This window comes from Chionomys nivalis, chromosome 5 (assembly GCF_950005125.1).
Source record: "Chionomys nivalis chromosome 5, mChiNiv1.1, whole genome shotgun sequence".
Taxonomy (NCBI): domain Eukaryota; kingdom Metazoa; phylum Chordata; class Mammalia; order Rodentia; family Cricetidae; genus Chionomys; species Chionomys nivalis.
The window spans coordinates 17,730,622-17,746,143 of NC_080090.1; the positions used below are offsets into that span (position 1 = coordinate 17,730,622).

A 15,522-nucleotide genomic window follows, 5' to 3' on the forward strand; every position below is an offset into this window, starting at 1 on the left:
CATTTTATTAATCCCGTGCATACTCTAGAGTAGACAGTGACTTGAAGTTGTTTTGAGCACACACTCCAACTAGCCTGAGCCAGTTCATGCTGAAGCACTACCCGTCTGTAGCACAGGGACAGAACCATGGCATGAGGACCAGCCCCCCTGCAGTCCCAGGTGGTGTCTTCCTGGGGAGGTTTTGGTGCACTGTGGCACATTAAGTACAAATCAGATGAATGTACATATCTCTTTGTAAATCATTTATTTCACTCTGTTTCATCCAGGTCAGCAATCAGATTGTGGCATGCTGGGTAACTGGAAAAAAATGATAATAAAAAGTAAGTTTAAATAGATCATGGGTATTTGTTTTCTCATTTGCTAGTTTGGTCAGCTGTTATTGCTGAAGTTTTGGAGAAAAGGTTCTTGTTGCTAAAACGTGGAAATCATATGTAGCCAACTGTATTGAAAATTTGTGCCTCACTCCTTGCCACTGAAGACTAAAGAAAGCCCTTTTTGTGTTTAAGTATCAGGCTGTGTACCTCTAATGCTTTTCTTCTGAAAGCAGCCAGTACTCCAGGCCTGTGTATACCTTTACCTAAGAAGAGTTGACATTATGACAATGTGTCCAACTATTTGTTAGAAACAGATCTGACATTACAATGGGCTTTAAAGTAGGGGAAAATTAGAATGTCAGCCAGTCTATATGGACTAACACAAAGGAGCCTCTGTTACCCGCAGCTTCTTGTAACATATATAAATGCCTTTTTACATATTGGCACCCCACCCACATGTTGGAAGGTGTGACCCATGATACTGAGGTCTCATTTCTAAGATTTTGCACTTTCTGGTTTGGGGAGAGCCAAGGGTTGGGAAAGTGCTGAACACCATTCCCCTATGACTATTCTGACTTTGCACACAAGTTCATGCTATGCTAAGTATATCAAAAGTCTCCCTATTTCTGCAGTGCCTTTAGTGGAAGACGGCCAGCTACAGTGCTGTGCGAGTTTGAGGAGGGTTGTCTGTGGTAGGCCTAGAACTGCAGTTCCCATCGGGCCAGAGCCCGCCCACCTTGCATGACTAGATCTAGAGACCAGGCCAGAGCTCTGCTGCCTAGGGGAAGCCATGATTACATGTTGGGGATTTCTGAGTTGGAAGCCCAAGTGAGACATAGTGGAAATACACCCCCCTTCCTTCCTGGAAAAAGAAAATCGTGTGTATTTCAGGTAGATGTATGAGTACCATGGTAGTGAATTTCACTTAACTGTTAATGTGAGCAGAGTGGTTTCCACACAGGGAATGCAGGTGAGGCTGTGGCAAAAGACAAGATCATTTCAGGACAGCATAAGGTTAAAAAGAGGAGGAGCTTATCAGAGCTTGTGGGAGCTCTGTTCTCAGACTGTTCTAGAGGGGTCCTTGGGACATCTGTCAGTCACCAAAGCCTGCCACCAACTGTGATAAGCAGACAGAGGGTCTCCATTAGAGCTGACACCAGGCCTCACTGAACAAGCAGATATTGATTATGAGAGTGACTTGCTGGGATGCCCTCTCCAGTGCTCCGAGTATAGCCAAATAGGACAGGCTGCCTGCTATCCTGGGTCCCTAGACATTGGGGCTTTTAACCCAAGAAAGTGGGTGACTGAACAACACAGACCATGACATTTCAGAAGACAAAAATGAATGCACTTGGGCAGAAAATCCCTACTTGAGTGCAGACAGTGGCATAGACTCCTGTGGCAGAGTGGAGCTTGCAACAGGATCTTTATTAACCCAGCTCCAGGAAATACAGTTCACAGTCCTTTGAGTGTTTTTGGCTCCAAGGTCATCTAGTGATGTGTCATCACTGGGCTCCCTGTTGACTCTGGCCTGCTCTTCTGACTGGGGACAACCTCCTGTGATGACACAGTGAGAGGCAAAACAGGAACACATGAAGACCCTGCTCCTGGAGGTAAGGGGCTGTCCCTCTCCCATCAGCGCCAGCCTCCACTTTGGGTAGACACTGCCTCCTTACTGCCAGTGCACATCTTCTTTAAGCCTTGTACTCTGGTGCAAGGTAAGTACTGGCCTGAGAGTAGCACTGCCACCCTGTCTACTAGAGGGACCTTTTCAGTGCTGCCTGGACTCTGCGGATACCCAGAGACATAAAAATGGGAGTTCCTACCTCTATCTGACATATCTGCCGACACTTGTTGTGGTGTTGCTGGTGTGTCTTTCTGTGGCATCAGTCCAGAAGTGAAGATGTGTGTCAAGGGAATGTTTTTAGTTTGGAACTTCAGCTTGAGCCTTTGACAGCCATCTCCCCCTCCTGCCACCTCACCTGTCACCATGACCCCTGCTATGCCCCCCCCCCAATCTGTGACTGCCCTGGGAATAGAAAGACATCCCTTTGCTTTCCTGGCTACAGCCCGATGTTCCTGACCCACGTGCTTCTTGTCACTCTTAACTCCTATCACAGCCTTTCCCCCAAAACTTTGGGGTTTATGCCTAATTTATTTCTGATACTTACTTTAGACTTGGAGTTTAGGAAGTGAGTTGCATGGGCCATCCCAGACTGTTGTCCAGTTGGCTGTGCTTTGGGGTCCTCAGATTCTCTGTCTGTAGTCTCGGCCACCATTTCCATTTATCTCTTTGCCTCACCCCAGCCTCTGAAGTGACTGCCCACAGGGCTTTGCCCTTTCACCCCAGTGTCCTACAGCCTTCCAAGTCAACATTCTGTGTCTATGCCTCTGGCAGTGGGCATCTACTTTTAAAAAGGTGGACACTTCCTCGGTGATCCTTCCAAGCTTGTTCTGAGGTAACTGACAGAAGTACACCCAGGCCCAGGCTCCTCTTTGTGGCTTGCCTTCCCTTCTGGTGCTATGGGATACTCATGTACTCTGCTTTCCCATCACACCACGTCTTCTTTGGGCAATATTCCTCCATCTTTCTGGGAGGCTATGAAGTGACTTCTGTCTAATAGCCCCATGGTCCTGCTGTGATGTTGACAGTGACTGTAAACTTCAGTAGCACCTGGACTGGGCTCCAAATGGGACCTATCCTATATCTGAAGTGAAGAGCTGAGATCTTAACCTAGGCATGTGACCTCCAAGTACAGAGCCTACCATGATTCTCAAGGCCTGCTTTGACACATCACGAATTACTGAGAAGCTGGCACGGCAACATTATAAAGGGCAAGATGGGCTGCAACCTAGAATGGATCAGCCTAGACAGAATAAAGGCTATGAGCTGTAGACATCAGTGAGTTATAGCAATACAGGACACCTAGCTTAGCAGGTGGTAATGTCCACAAAGCTCACAATTCAGCAGTGCCCCAGATCCTAGAGCAGACTCCCCAGCACAGGCCACGGCTTCTGCTAGGAACCACTAAGGCAGCAAGTCACAAGTCACCATAGACCAGCAGTGACTCCTTGCTGGCCACTTGTCTGGGCTTCTGAGGATAGCTGAGTTTCCCTTCCACTGTTGCTCTGGCTCTGCCACCTCTGCAGAAGCCAGAACAAGAAGAAAGCAGAATGAAGAGGCTGCACCTCTGTGGACAGCTCTGTGCTGGGCTCTTGTAAGTCATTCGTCAGCAGAGCTCCTCCTTAGGTCAGTGTTGGCTTCTGGGTCCTAAGTACTTGTTCTGCACAGGGGCAGGTGTCTGTGTTATGGGAATCATATTTCCATGGAAAATACATTTTAAGAATTCCCAAAGGACAGACAGTGTCACCAACAGCAGGGAGTGGAGCCTCTGGTTGCCTCGTGTTTGAAAGTGTTAAAGATGAAGACAACATTGACATTTGGGGTTGCAATGTGACGGAATTACAGTCTTTTAAAGGCAAGAACCACTTATCTCCACTACATGTAATATTCAGTGTTTTGTTCACTTGTCTAATTGGATTAAAATATTTAGCTCCCTTTAAAAACTCGATTGTGAATTTATATTGCAAAATGTAATGTCTAACTCAGAAAGCAATAAGAGGAGAAAATGCATCAGAAGCAATATAAAATTCAACATTTTTTTATCCACTGTTCCTATTCTGGAAGTAGGCATTCTTGGACAAAGGGAACTGTTAGAAGAGGCCTTTCATAGATGGAGCCTGGTGCACTTTTCAGTATTAATGACGCACACGGCGCCTAGATGAACAACTAAGCTGAGTGCATGCAGTTTCAACTGCTTGGGGAAGTATCTGTGAGGGTTGCAGACCCTGTGTTGGAGATGCAGCCTGGGGTCTCGTGTCATTCTCTTAGAAACACCCAGCAGCAGGCCGTTAATGACATCTTAGCTGCATATGTTCAAGTTGATCTAAAAAAATATGCAAGTCACTTTGGTTGACAGTGTCTTGTACACAGTTTTGAAAGAATCAGGGCAAACTTTAACAGAGTCAGTTTTTATTTGAAAAATATTTTCTGGGAATGTATCAGTGTTTATTTTTGAGACTGACAATTCGGGTGAAAATCAGGATAAAAACAAAAAACAACAATTTGGTTGAAATCAAATTGTTTGTTTTCATCTATTTAGAATTCTTTCCAAAAAAATCCTGGTTTAGGAGGAGGTCTTGTAATTTATTGTATTCAGTGTATTTTCTGTTCTTTCATAAGACACCATCTGTCTGCAGGTAGTTAACTATGTGGGCCCTGAAGTCAGCTAGGCAAAGCCCCTGAGCTCTAGGAAGGACAAAGGAAGAGTGACCACCTCTGGGTCCCACTTTGGCTACCAACTCCCTACCAGCCAGTGGGTCTGGGCCACCCTCACTTGAGCTGCCCCCCTCCAGCTTCCACCCTGTGTCTGTTAGTTACAGGCAGGCCTCTCCTCCCCTAGAATCTGCCTCGTGTGCTTGTTTTCAACTCTATTCAATGAGTCCTCTGATGTAATGAGATAATGTCGATGATCTTGAATATAATCACATATGGCTGCTGGATCCATGCACAACTCTAAATCAAATTAGAAAGTGCATTTGCTGCCAAGAATGCTTAAAAGTCATAGGGCCAACTGATTAACCACTGACACGGCAGCTTCAGACTGTTTTCTAAACTGTGAGTGATTCATAAGAAGGGACTCAAAGGGAATCCCTCCCCAGACTGAATGCTGAGGACTGAACAGGCAGCCGGCTCAGGGTGACAGCTATTGGTGGGTGCCAGGCAGCTGAAACCAGAGTCATTACCCAGTAACTCCCAAACTCATCTTGATGGGAGAACAGCCCTCCAAGTAGACAGACCATTTGTGTTTTCTTCCCTCTCCCAGACCCAAGAACAGACCTTCATTTCCTCACCAGCTGGCCCCACCCTTCCTGGCCAGATGTCAGAGTCTCTGGGCTTGGGCTGCTGACCCCTGACCCTGCTGCAAGCTGTCAAGCCTTACCTAGTCCCCAGGGACCCATGACCCTCACCCACAAGCCACCTCCACACTACTACTATGGTAATTCTGGCTCTCCCCAGCTAGGCAGCTCTGCCAAGGAGAGGGCTGGTGCAGCCTTCTCATCATCAGCCAGGCTGTGAGAGGCCTCAGGCTGCTGCCAGGATAAGATCAAGCTGGAATGGCCATGCCCACACAGGCAGTCAATTGACGCCTTTCTAAAGGCCTTTTTCTAAAAGTCCCTCCCAGTGTGTAAGTCAGGAAGTGTCAGTCCTGAGTTAGGTGCACACTGAAGCTGGAGGGCCATCCGGCACTCTGGACAGTGACTTTCCTGCCACCCAGCAGCTGTGTAAGCTCTCCAGCCAGAAGTGGCATTGCACAAGGTCACAACCAGGACTGGATTCCTCCATGGGCATGAAGCTGTGCGTGACTCCGAATCTAAATCTAAACAGAGGCCATTTAGAATAATCAAGGCTTAGAAACAAGGCATTTCCTGTTGGGAGCCCACCATCCTTCCTCTACACTGGCCAGGGCTTAGGACGTTGAGCCAGTCTGAGCAATGTGCCTAAACTCCCAAGCAGCTGTCTGGTCAGAAAATGCTCACTCTCTTTTGGGTACTGAGCAGACAGAGATTTTCAGAGTTTGACATGCAAAATTAAGCTACTGCGCTTAATTCATCCAGGCTGAGAAAATAGAACCGTTCACCCTCACATCATCACGCTGCACACAAAGGAAGCTGCAGGCCCAACAGTCCAGCTGTTCCTTCCAGAGCCCTCTGGTACCACTTCTCCTACCAGTTACAGAGTCAGCCAAATTTTGGCCTTCTTACTTCAAGGGTTCCTTTAAAAACTCAGTTTATATTCATGTTGACTTCAAGACAAAAATGCATCACAGAGGCTACCAAGTGCCAGCACACAGAGATCACTGCAACACTTGTGCCAAAAGGGTAGACTGGGTGCAGAGCTGGTAAAGCCATACTGGTCTCTTAACAGCTCCCAGGATTTGGAGCTGGGAGCCAACATCACCTCTGCCAAATTTATTTCATCTTGGTCATCTTAAAATAACTCCCAAGATAGAATTTCAATCTAAAAAGCACCATCAGAAATGCTCCAGATAGGTAAGTATCGGAGAGCAAGGGGCAGACAAGTCATTTCTGTTGCCACTGGTAAGGGAAGAAAGACTTTTTCCAGGAATATTTTCTTTTAAAAGTGTTCCGTGCAAATCCTGCAATGAATTTTCATTTCTCAGATTTTTTTTTTTATGGCCCAGGAAAAGGCTTCTAAACATCTCTGTTAAGACCTGTGTGCTGTAAAGAGAGGAGATAGAGTCCAAAGGCCAAGGTCATGTTAGAGAAAGGTCTAAAGTCCAGAGAGAAGGCAAGTTCATTTATGCCGTGGATCCCGGTCCTTCATGACATGCAGCAGAAGCCCAGTCACTAAAAGTGGCTCTGTTGACTTTGGAGTTTGATCAGGCAGTTCTCCCTCAGATCTGTCAACACACCTGTATTATCACCAAAAATCAGGCTACTCAGTTGAGAGATGGCCTCAGCATTGGGCACAGTTAAGAAGGTACTGACACCTCTGGCTCTATAGGACCCTCTCAAGAAGGAGAGAGGGTGATATCAAGTATGGGATATTTCAGCCTACTAAGTCCTTGAGGTACCAGTGAGTATGCCACTATCCCAGTACATCCAGATTTCCTAATTTCCATGGTACTCATAAGGACAGCTCAGAGAACCATGGGTGACTTGGCCAGTGTCTTCAAATGGAATTGCTTCTGGCTCTAGAACCAAACTAAGACATCCTTTGTTCCATTCCAGTTACCCCAACAGCTTATAAATGGAGGCTTCCAGACATGATGCCCTGGGGAGTTAGGGATCACCAGGATCTATTTCTCTCTGTCTCTGTCTCTCTCTCTCTCTCTCTGTGTGTGTGTGTGTGTGTGTTTATACACATTCAAGACACAGTTGTCAGTGTCTAGTCTGATCCCACTGGCCTATAACCCTATAAATCCATATTTCTACTCATTGCCTAAGTCCTCTGCCTGGTGTCCAATTTGGCTCCTTTACAACTCCGAGTGATTTACAAAGGGACTGAACAAGCTGAGTGTCGAGGCAGGTCAGGATTATCAGATCAAGGTCATTTTGAATGGAGAAGGGGAAATGGTCTTTCATCCCTATCACTTCTAACGCTTCCCCACTAATCAGGCACATGCCATGTGAAGTCCCTTAGAGCACCTGGCTGCAATCCCAGTTAAAGGCAGAAGCCACCCTTACAAGTCCAACAGCTTGATGGGTGGGGAGAACCCTCTCTGGTCTCCGGTGTAAGGAGAAGCTGCTGAGAACAGGAGTTTCGTGCCGCCCATTCAACTCACCTGAACTCTTTTCCGCCATTATCTAATCTGAATGGGGACAGCTTGGGCTCTGGAGTCAGACTTAGGTTCCATTTGTTGTGCCCCTATTTGCTAGCTGAATATGCTTGTTTGAGCCTCAGTTTCCCTATCTGCAAAATGGAGACAATAAATATCAATTGTGCTGGCTTGCTTAAGTGGACAGTGAGTGCATGTTCTAGACAGTGGACTTCTAGGCACTCTGCTACCCTTCCCCGTCCCCAGAGCCACTGCTACTGACTTGGGAAAGGACATCTGATTCCATGGGAACACCTCTTCCTTCTAGGTGTCCTCAGGGGCAGTTCACAGCTGTCTCCTCCACATGTCGGGCCTGACCACTGCTGCTCCCACCCCCCTACTTTCTGTCTTCCCACACCAGTGTTCCTGCATGGTGTGGCTGCCTTTGGTGTGACGGGGTGATACATGTGCCAAGGCTGCTGGGAGACAAGCCTCAGCTCATACTTTTCCATACCCATGCCAATTGGCAGGCTGACCCATGAGATCAGCAGGGATTTGGAGAAGGGGAAGGAGAGAGCTCCTGTGGGCCGCCCTGAACCTGGCCTGCAGTGGTCCCTGTGTGCACTCCCACTCTGCACTGAATACTTGGTACTTGGTACAGCTCGGTACAGCTCATGGCCTATGTGTCCTCGCACCCTACCTGGGCTCGCAGACGGTCCACCTCCTCTGACAGGTTCTGTCGCTCCAGGAGAAGCTGATTCTGCTTGTTGAGCAACTGCACCAGCTGCTGGGCTGTGGCCTGGCCGTGCTTATCCAGCTGCCTGAGTCTGCGGAAAAGAATGGAGACGGGTTCTAGGGGCTGGTTGTTTGGAGAGCACAGAGAACAGTGAGAGGTGTCAGCTCCATCAGTTATATGTGTTAACATGCCAGCACTATGCCGGAAGAAATGGCTTACTTTGGCTTATGTATTTATAAGTTTCAACCCATGATTAGTTTCCTGTATTGATCCCACAATTAGCTGTATGGCTTTGGGTCTGTGACAAGGCAGTTTCCCTTGTTTAGATGTCTGATAGAAGTCCTCACTTCAAGGAGGATAGGAAATGAAGAGGAAGCCAACATCAGAATCACACCCACAACAACCCAACTTCCTCCCATTAGGTTCCTCCCTTTAGCACGGGGCCTGAGAACAAAGCCTGCAAACAGAAACCAGGGAGACGGGCAGACAGTGGAGATGGAGCCTTAACTGTGTGCATAGTAGCTGTGGAAGCTCCTGAGAGCGCAGAGACATGCAAGTACAGGGCAGCAAATGACAAGGCAAACAGCAGTCCCCTCTACATCTTGAAGTTGGGTATAGAAGAAAACCTGAGGCCTTAGACTCATAAGCAGAGGTTTTTAAAAAAAAAAAGGCCTAAATGCCTGCATTGTTTATCTGGGAGTGGCTGGGGCAGACTGGCTAGGGATGGGGTGACGCTCCCAAAACCCTGAACTAAGGACTTTGCATTCTAACCCCTATAGCCATAGGCTATGGCACTGCTGACCAGCTGTCTTCAAAGATCCTAAATTTGTCCTTCTGCTGATAGGCTCTCCTCCTCAGACTTGCTAATTCACTCCAGCCATTATCCTCATCCGTCCATAGACAGCCCAGGCAGTCACACGAGCACACGTGCCCATGGAAGGCAGCTTTGCGTTAAATTTAGAGTGGAGTTGCCGCCCAGAGCTTCTCTGGAAAGAAAGGCGCAGTGCAGTCTTCCTCGGCCCCCAGGGGCAGGAGCAGCACTGCTGAGTGCGGATGGCACAAGCTACATGTGCATCTCAAATGCCAGGCTCCTACACCTGGTGGCCCATGCATGCAGCTGCTGACCTGGGGACGCCTCTCTGCAGGCTCTCCTCAGGTAGTGCTTCTGGTGGCTTCCAGCACAGGCTGCATTACAGAGTCACACCTTAAGGCCTTGGGACATTCTGTTTACTAAAAATGGGATAGTGTCTGGCTATAAGCACAATGCATTTCTGGAAATCTGGCAATAGTGTAGTATTTTACATACATGCGTGTGCACGCACACACAGACCACAAAGCATGGTATAACCTGCTCCCATCTGCCTTTCTCTGTACACACAGGACTGGACCACAGTCACTGCTTCCTAGTCCCAGCCCCATCACCTCTTGCCAGCACTTAGTGAGCCCCCTACATCCACTCACACGGGGTCAGGGGTTCTCAGCTGGGGCATCCTACTGTGCCTGACGAGAACATGGAGGCAGTGCACTGCACATCAGTGCCCCACCCCAGGCTTCCATGGTCCTCTTCTATTGTTCAGATGATGGAAGGGCCAAGGGGCCTAGCTTGGCTTCCTCCCCAGTGACCCCATCAAACCTGAGCTCACTGCCCAATAAGGGTTTCCTGCCTGTGTCTGTGCCACATTCTTCCTCTAACCTTGGAGAAGGAACCATGGGCTTCCACTCCAACACAAGGTCAAAGGGCAGGGCTTTCTGTGAGGTCAGTCTCTGTGCTAATCCAAGGAGGGGACTGACCTGCCTGAAGCTGGGGGGGCATGCTGCTGCCTGGGCACACATCCCCTTTCCTTGTAGCACTCCGCTCTGCTGGAGGCCTGGAGTGGCTCCCACAGGACCACTGGCAGCCTTGCTTTTCTGAGAAGCAGTTAACCGTTCCCTGTTCCAGTCAGCAGCTGAGAAGCACCATGGGGAGCAGCAGGGCTGTGGAGCCCCAAGGTAGCTTCCCTCAGAGTAAGTCCTATTGGGGTAGTGGCTTTTGGCTTCCTGCTTCTGACAACAAGTGGGGCAGGAACATGACGTTTATGAACAATCTGGATGTTTATAAGCCTGGAGTGGAGGTGGCAGTCCATGCAAGACAGAAGTTAATGCTGAGTACAAAGGCTTCCTGCATTGGCACCCATGGAGGAGGGGTGAAGTCCTGAGACCTAAACCTGGACCCCTCCCTCCTGGAAGGAGGCATTCCTCTACCCAGGCCTCTGTTTGTTGCTCAGGCTGGTCTCAAACTCACTGGCTCAATGTTCAAGTCATGCTCCTGCCTCTCTCTGCCTCCCAAGTAGTTTTTACTCTGACCACACACCATTGCACCAGACTTGGCTGTTGTTTCAAACCAACTTGATCACTCTATGCAGTTGGTCTTCGATATGGTTTTCTTCCATTAAAAAAAAAAAAAAAAAAAAAAGTGCCCCTTTCTGTTTTGGGAGCAGCCCTGATATTGTCACTCCATATACTGCAAGGAAGTCAAACTCAGAAACTGAAAAACACCCCAACTGCACATTTTCTGAAAAAAGTATAGACAGAATTTAGAGAAAAGGGGTCTGTTGAGGAAACCCACTCTGGAAGCTCTCTGAAGGTACACCCTGTATACCAGGAGAACGGACTTCTATTAATTTGAAAGTTGTTTTAGAAACATTGCCCAGCCAAGCCTGCACTGTATACGACAGTAGGGACTCTATTACAAGAAGCAGTTTCTTGGTCAGTTCTACAGACAAATAAGCTATATGTCACTGTAGTCATTTTTTGATGACCTAAACTGACAGCTGATAGCAGTCGCCAACATTTGCTGAACCCCTGGACTTACAGCTTCACACTGGTTATTCAGTTATAATCCTCTGAAGTACCTTCGAGTCACCATGCCCATTTTACAGATGGCAAAACTGAATGTGATGAGTTAATTAACTTGCATAAGTCCTGCTGTACCTGGCAGAGCCTGCAATCAAATGTAGGCAGTGGCCACTTGGCTATCTCCCCAAGCCCACCAAGCTTTGGGGAGCATTTCCCAAGAGCCCCTCACCGTGCTCTTCAGCTCTGCGTGGCTGTGATGAGATCAACGACTGGAAGGAGGAGGGTTTCAGTTCATGGTTTCCTGGGTTTCAGATCCCGGGAGGGGGGCGGAGGGCAGCACAGGAAGTCACTCACCTCCTGGCAGTTAGGAAGCAGACAGACAAGAGGGGCCACAGTCCCGTTCTTCCCTTGTGCCCCCAACAACCTGACTTTTTCCCAGTAAGCCTCACTTCTTAGAAGTTCTGCCACAGGCTGGCCTGACCGTGGCAAGTGCTAAGGTGACCCTGCCCTCAGCAGATGTGTAACTCAAACAGGTGCCAAGGTCAAGATGGCAGATGTGTGGTCTGGAAAGGCACACGCCAAGCCCAGCACTCACTGTCCAGGGTGATGTGCTTAGTGCTATGCAAAAGCGAAACCCAGTGCTCGCCACAATTCCACGAGTTAGGAGCTATAAGCCCACTTTCAGGATAAGCAGACTGAGGCAAAAGTAGTTCAGTTACCTGGCTAGCAGGCTGTGATATGAAGAGATGAGTGATACTAGTCTGCCAGGGGCCAAATAGCCCCTCAGCCTTTGACACCTCCAGCATTTTCTCTCCTCACTGGGGTGTCTGCATAGGCTCACCCCTGCCTGCTCCCTCTGTCCTCACTGGTGTGTCTGTGCATGCTCATCCCTGTCTGCTTTCCTCTCCTCACTGGGGTGTCTGCGCCCCTGCCTGCTCCCCTCTCCTCACTGGGGTGTCTGTGGAGGTTCACCCCTGCCTGCTGCTCCCCCTAAGTGGCAAGAGCTGCTTTCAGTGTCAGGTCTCATTCCAGTCTGTCTTTTTGATATGAGGAGGCTTCATGGCTTTAGCGTCTCCTCTACAGTGTGTTAAATAGTGACGAGAACAAGAGGGGAGCTGCTCCGAGGCCTGTGCAGATGTGGTTGGAAGGCAGCCCTTCCAGGAAGGCACCTCACAGGCTGTAAGCCACGCTCAGAGCTCCACACTGCCAGGAAGAGGCACGAGCTCTCAGGACAAAGACCTTACTTAGTTCAATGCGTCTTCTCTAGGCTGCTCTTACCCTAATAATGTGTGGTTATTTTCACTTGTTCCTAGGGACTGTCAGAGAATGACTGTTCCATGAGAAAGGACTTTTTTGTTTGTTTGTTTGTTTGTTTTTTTTGAGACAGGGTTTCTCTGTGGTTTTGGAGCCTGTCCTGGAACTAGCTCTTGTAGACCAGGCTGGTCTCGAACTCACAGAGATCCGCCTGTTTCTGCCTCCCAAGTGCTGGGATTAAAGGCGTGCGTCACCACCGCCCGGCGAGAAAGGACTTTTTTTTAAAAAAAAAAAAAAACCAGGCAGGTGCTGATTTAGGGACTCGAGTGGAGTGTGTAGAATCACCACCGCTGGGGGCAGCAGCTACCTATGCCAAGCACCGCACAGGCTCCCTTCCGAGGCATCTCCAGGAATCTGAGGTACGTAAGGGACAGTGATTTCCACCACAACAAAGAGGCCCAGGCTTCTAAAAGTACAAATGAAGATAAAAGTTATAGGAGAGCCCCATGTGCTGGGCTAAGCACATCTCAACTAGTCCAACAACCATGGTCTCAGCCACACTACAGGGACATCATCTGAAACAGCACTTCTGAAAGCTATGCAAGACTCCATGAAGAGATGGAAGCAGTAGCAAATACAAAACAATTCTGCAGGCAAGTGGGCAGGGCAGAGCTCACGCAGACGAGCAGCAGGGCAGGCTGCCAGCCCGGGGCCTGGGCTTCAGACACGCCTCTGCTGTGAACACTGAGCGCGAGCAGCAGGGCAGGCTGCCGGCCGGGCCTGGGCTTCAGACACGCCTCTGCTATGAACACTGTGAGCGCGAGCGAATGCATACACTTGCGTTTCCCTGTTGTTGGTGAGAAGAGGATATATGTGTGGCATGTGAGCTGGGAGGTCTAAAATCTAAAGACTGTTCAGATGCCTCTACGCTCCACGCTGATCCTGTCTTTCCACCCGGGGTCACCATCCCTGTCCTGCACACAATTCCACTGGGTGCCTCCCACGGACAAGATGGTGGAGACTTTTGTTTGGTTTTGAAAGGCTGGTGTTTTGTTTTGTTTGAGTTTTTGCTGTAGTGGTAAAATGACTTTTGTTCTGAAATGTTCTCCTTCCCTGTGGAGATTCTGACGGTTCTTCCTTCCTCTTCTTAGATACGCATTCTAAGAAAGTTTAGATCCACACTTTCCCTGGGAGAGGAGTCTACTCATAAAATTAAGGACATTTTCCAAACAACATATGGATCTTAAAAGTGTGAATATTTTAACTGTAAGGTGTGTTTGGTTCTCTGCTCCTAGTGAGGCTTTCCCATTGACTACGCACCTTGTGACCGGGCTGTGAGCATCTGACAGATATTACACAACTCTGACCTCGTGTGTGGAGGAGCAGTGGAGGGGGCAGACCTGCAAGTTCCTATACTCCCCAAAGTTAGACTGATGACCAGTGTTTTGAATTGCTCAAACGTAATTTGCAATCCCAGCACTTACAGCTGAGATGAAGGCAGCAGGATCAGGAGTTCAAAATGGGCCTCAGCCACACAAGTAGGACGCCAGCCCACGACATGAGACCCTGTTTCAAAGTAACAGCAACCCCTACCCCTGGGGTCTTCTGCTTCTATCTGCCTTTCCAAACCCAGAGTTCCCACACTAGCTAGACCAGAAGGCTCTTTCTAGAATACCACTCAGATCATGTCTCTGTTTGATAAAAACTTTTACTCCAGCTCCATGGCCAAGCTCCTTGCCATGGTAACAAGGTCTTCCATTGTCTGGCCCCTCTCCTCACACAAAAGGTATCCTAGCCCTTCTAAAACACTCAGCAAAAATGCCCTCTCCCTCCTGCCCTGCACAAACTGGTGTGCTCAGCGTCACACTTTCTGTCCTACGTCCTGGTCCTTCATGGCTCATTCCCATTGCCTCATCCTTACAAATGTGCCCAGAGCATCCATCCACACTGGCAGTCACCTCCCACCCCCTGCCTACACTGAGCAGTGGCATTCCCAAGGGCAGGGGCAATCTCATTCTTCTCTACCTCCAGCCCTGGGCGAGGTGCCGGCTGTTTAACTGCAGGGATGAGCAAACAACTTACCTGTGTACAATATTTATACTAAATCTGAGACCTGTGATCTCATTCACAGTGTGAATGTGCTTTAATTCATCCTCACTGTGTTCAGAAAATTTGCATGCAAATTAAGCGTTCTCAGTCACCATTGGAATTTGAAAATCTTAAAACAGATGAGCAAACAGTAGACTTGGATGCAGGGATGGATACCTACTCAGAATCCACTCATACGGGCTACTCTAGCCTGGGCTTGATGCCTATCGGTCAGGCTCTCCATCCAGACATCAGTCACACTTCCGACCTGACTCCAAACACAGAGGTTCGGCCCAGCGTAAGGGCATCCACACCCAGGTGCTAAGGGACCGCCAGCCTAAGAGCCTCTGGCACTCCAACTCACAGCAGTAACCACACGGCCAATGTGGGCTATTCTGAGGAAAACATTTGTGTAGCTTCAGTTCTTGGTCAAAACAATGGACAGTTTAAACGAGAGCCATCTTTCTCTGTTCCTGAAATGTTTGGCTGTCAATCATGAGAACATGGGCAGATCCTGGGGCCAATCTGAGATAAGGAGACACCAAAATGGGGCAAGAAATCTCAAGACAGAGATTGAAAAGTCAAGAGAAGAATAATAGGAACATGTGTGGAATCCAGTTTGCAGAGTGTGATCCCAGCTTGTGGTGAGTGCAGGCCCACTGAAAACCACGCACATGCACACGCACGCACACACGCACAAACACACACACACACACACCCTTCACCTGGTCTCAAAAGATTAAGCCAATAAGATTAAGGCAACAGAGATCACATGGCCAGAGAGCACACAACAAGCAGCACCCGATGAACGAGCCTGGGAGAGAGCGAGCCCCCTTCTCTCTACAAATCCCAAAGACCACGGCGCACAGGGCTTGCCACATCCTCATTTCCCACATCACCAGCTACACAATCATCAAACAACGCGCAGAGTGGAAGTTTTGAAAATCCAATT

The 15,522-nt window shown here is 48.7% G+C and overlaps 1 protein-coding gene across 4 annotated transcripts in view; it reads right to left on the reverse strand.

The window, feature by feature from the left end:
• Sdccag8 (SHH signaling and ciliogenesis regulator SDCCAG8) overlaps window positions 1-15,522 on the reverse strand; it is a 196,160-nt gene continuing 180,638 nt past the window's right edge. For 3 of the 4 annotated variants that reach the window (XR_009057151.1, XR_009057150.1, XR_009057152.1), the window contains 3 exons: window positions 8,358-8,484; window positions 7,685-7,812; window positions 1-297 (listed from right to left, as the gene is read on the reverse strand). Coding sequence is in view for 1 of the 4 variants with exons in the window: in XM_057770330.1 (XP_057626313.1) it covers window positions 268-297; window positions 8,358-8,484 (157 nt within the window). In the remaining 3 variants the exon portion in view is untranslated. The remainder of the gene's footprint in view (window positions 298-7,684; window positions 7,813-8,357; window positions 8,485-15,522) is intronic. The other variant, XM_057770330.1, reaches the window with a different exon arrangement.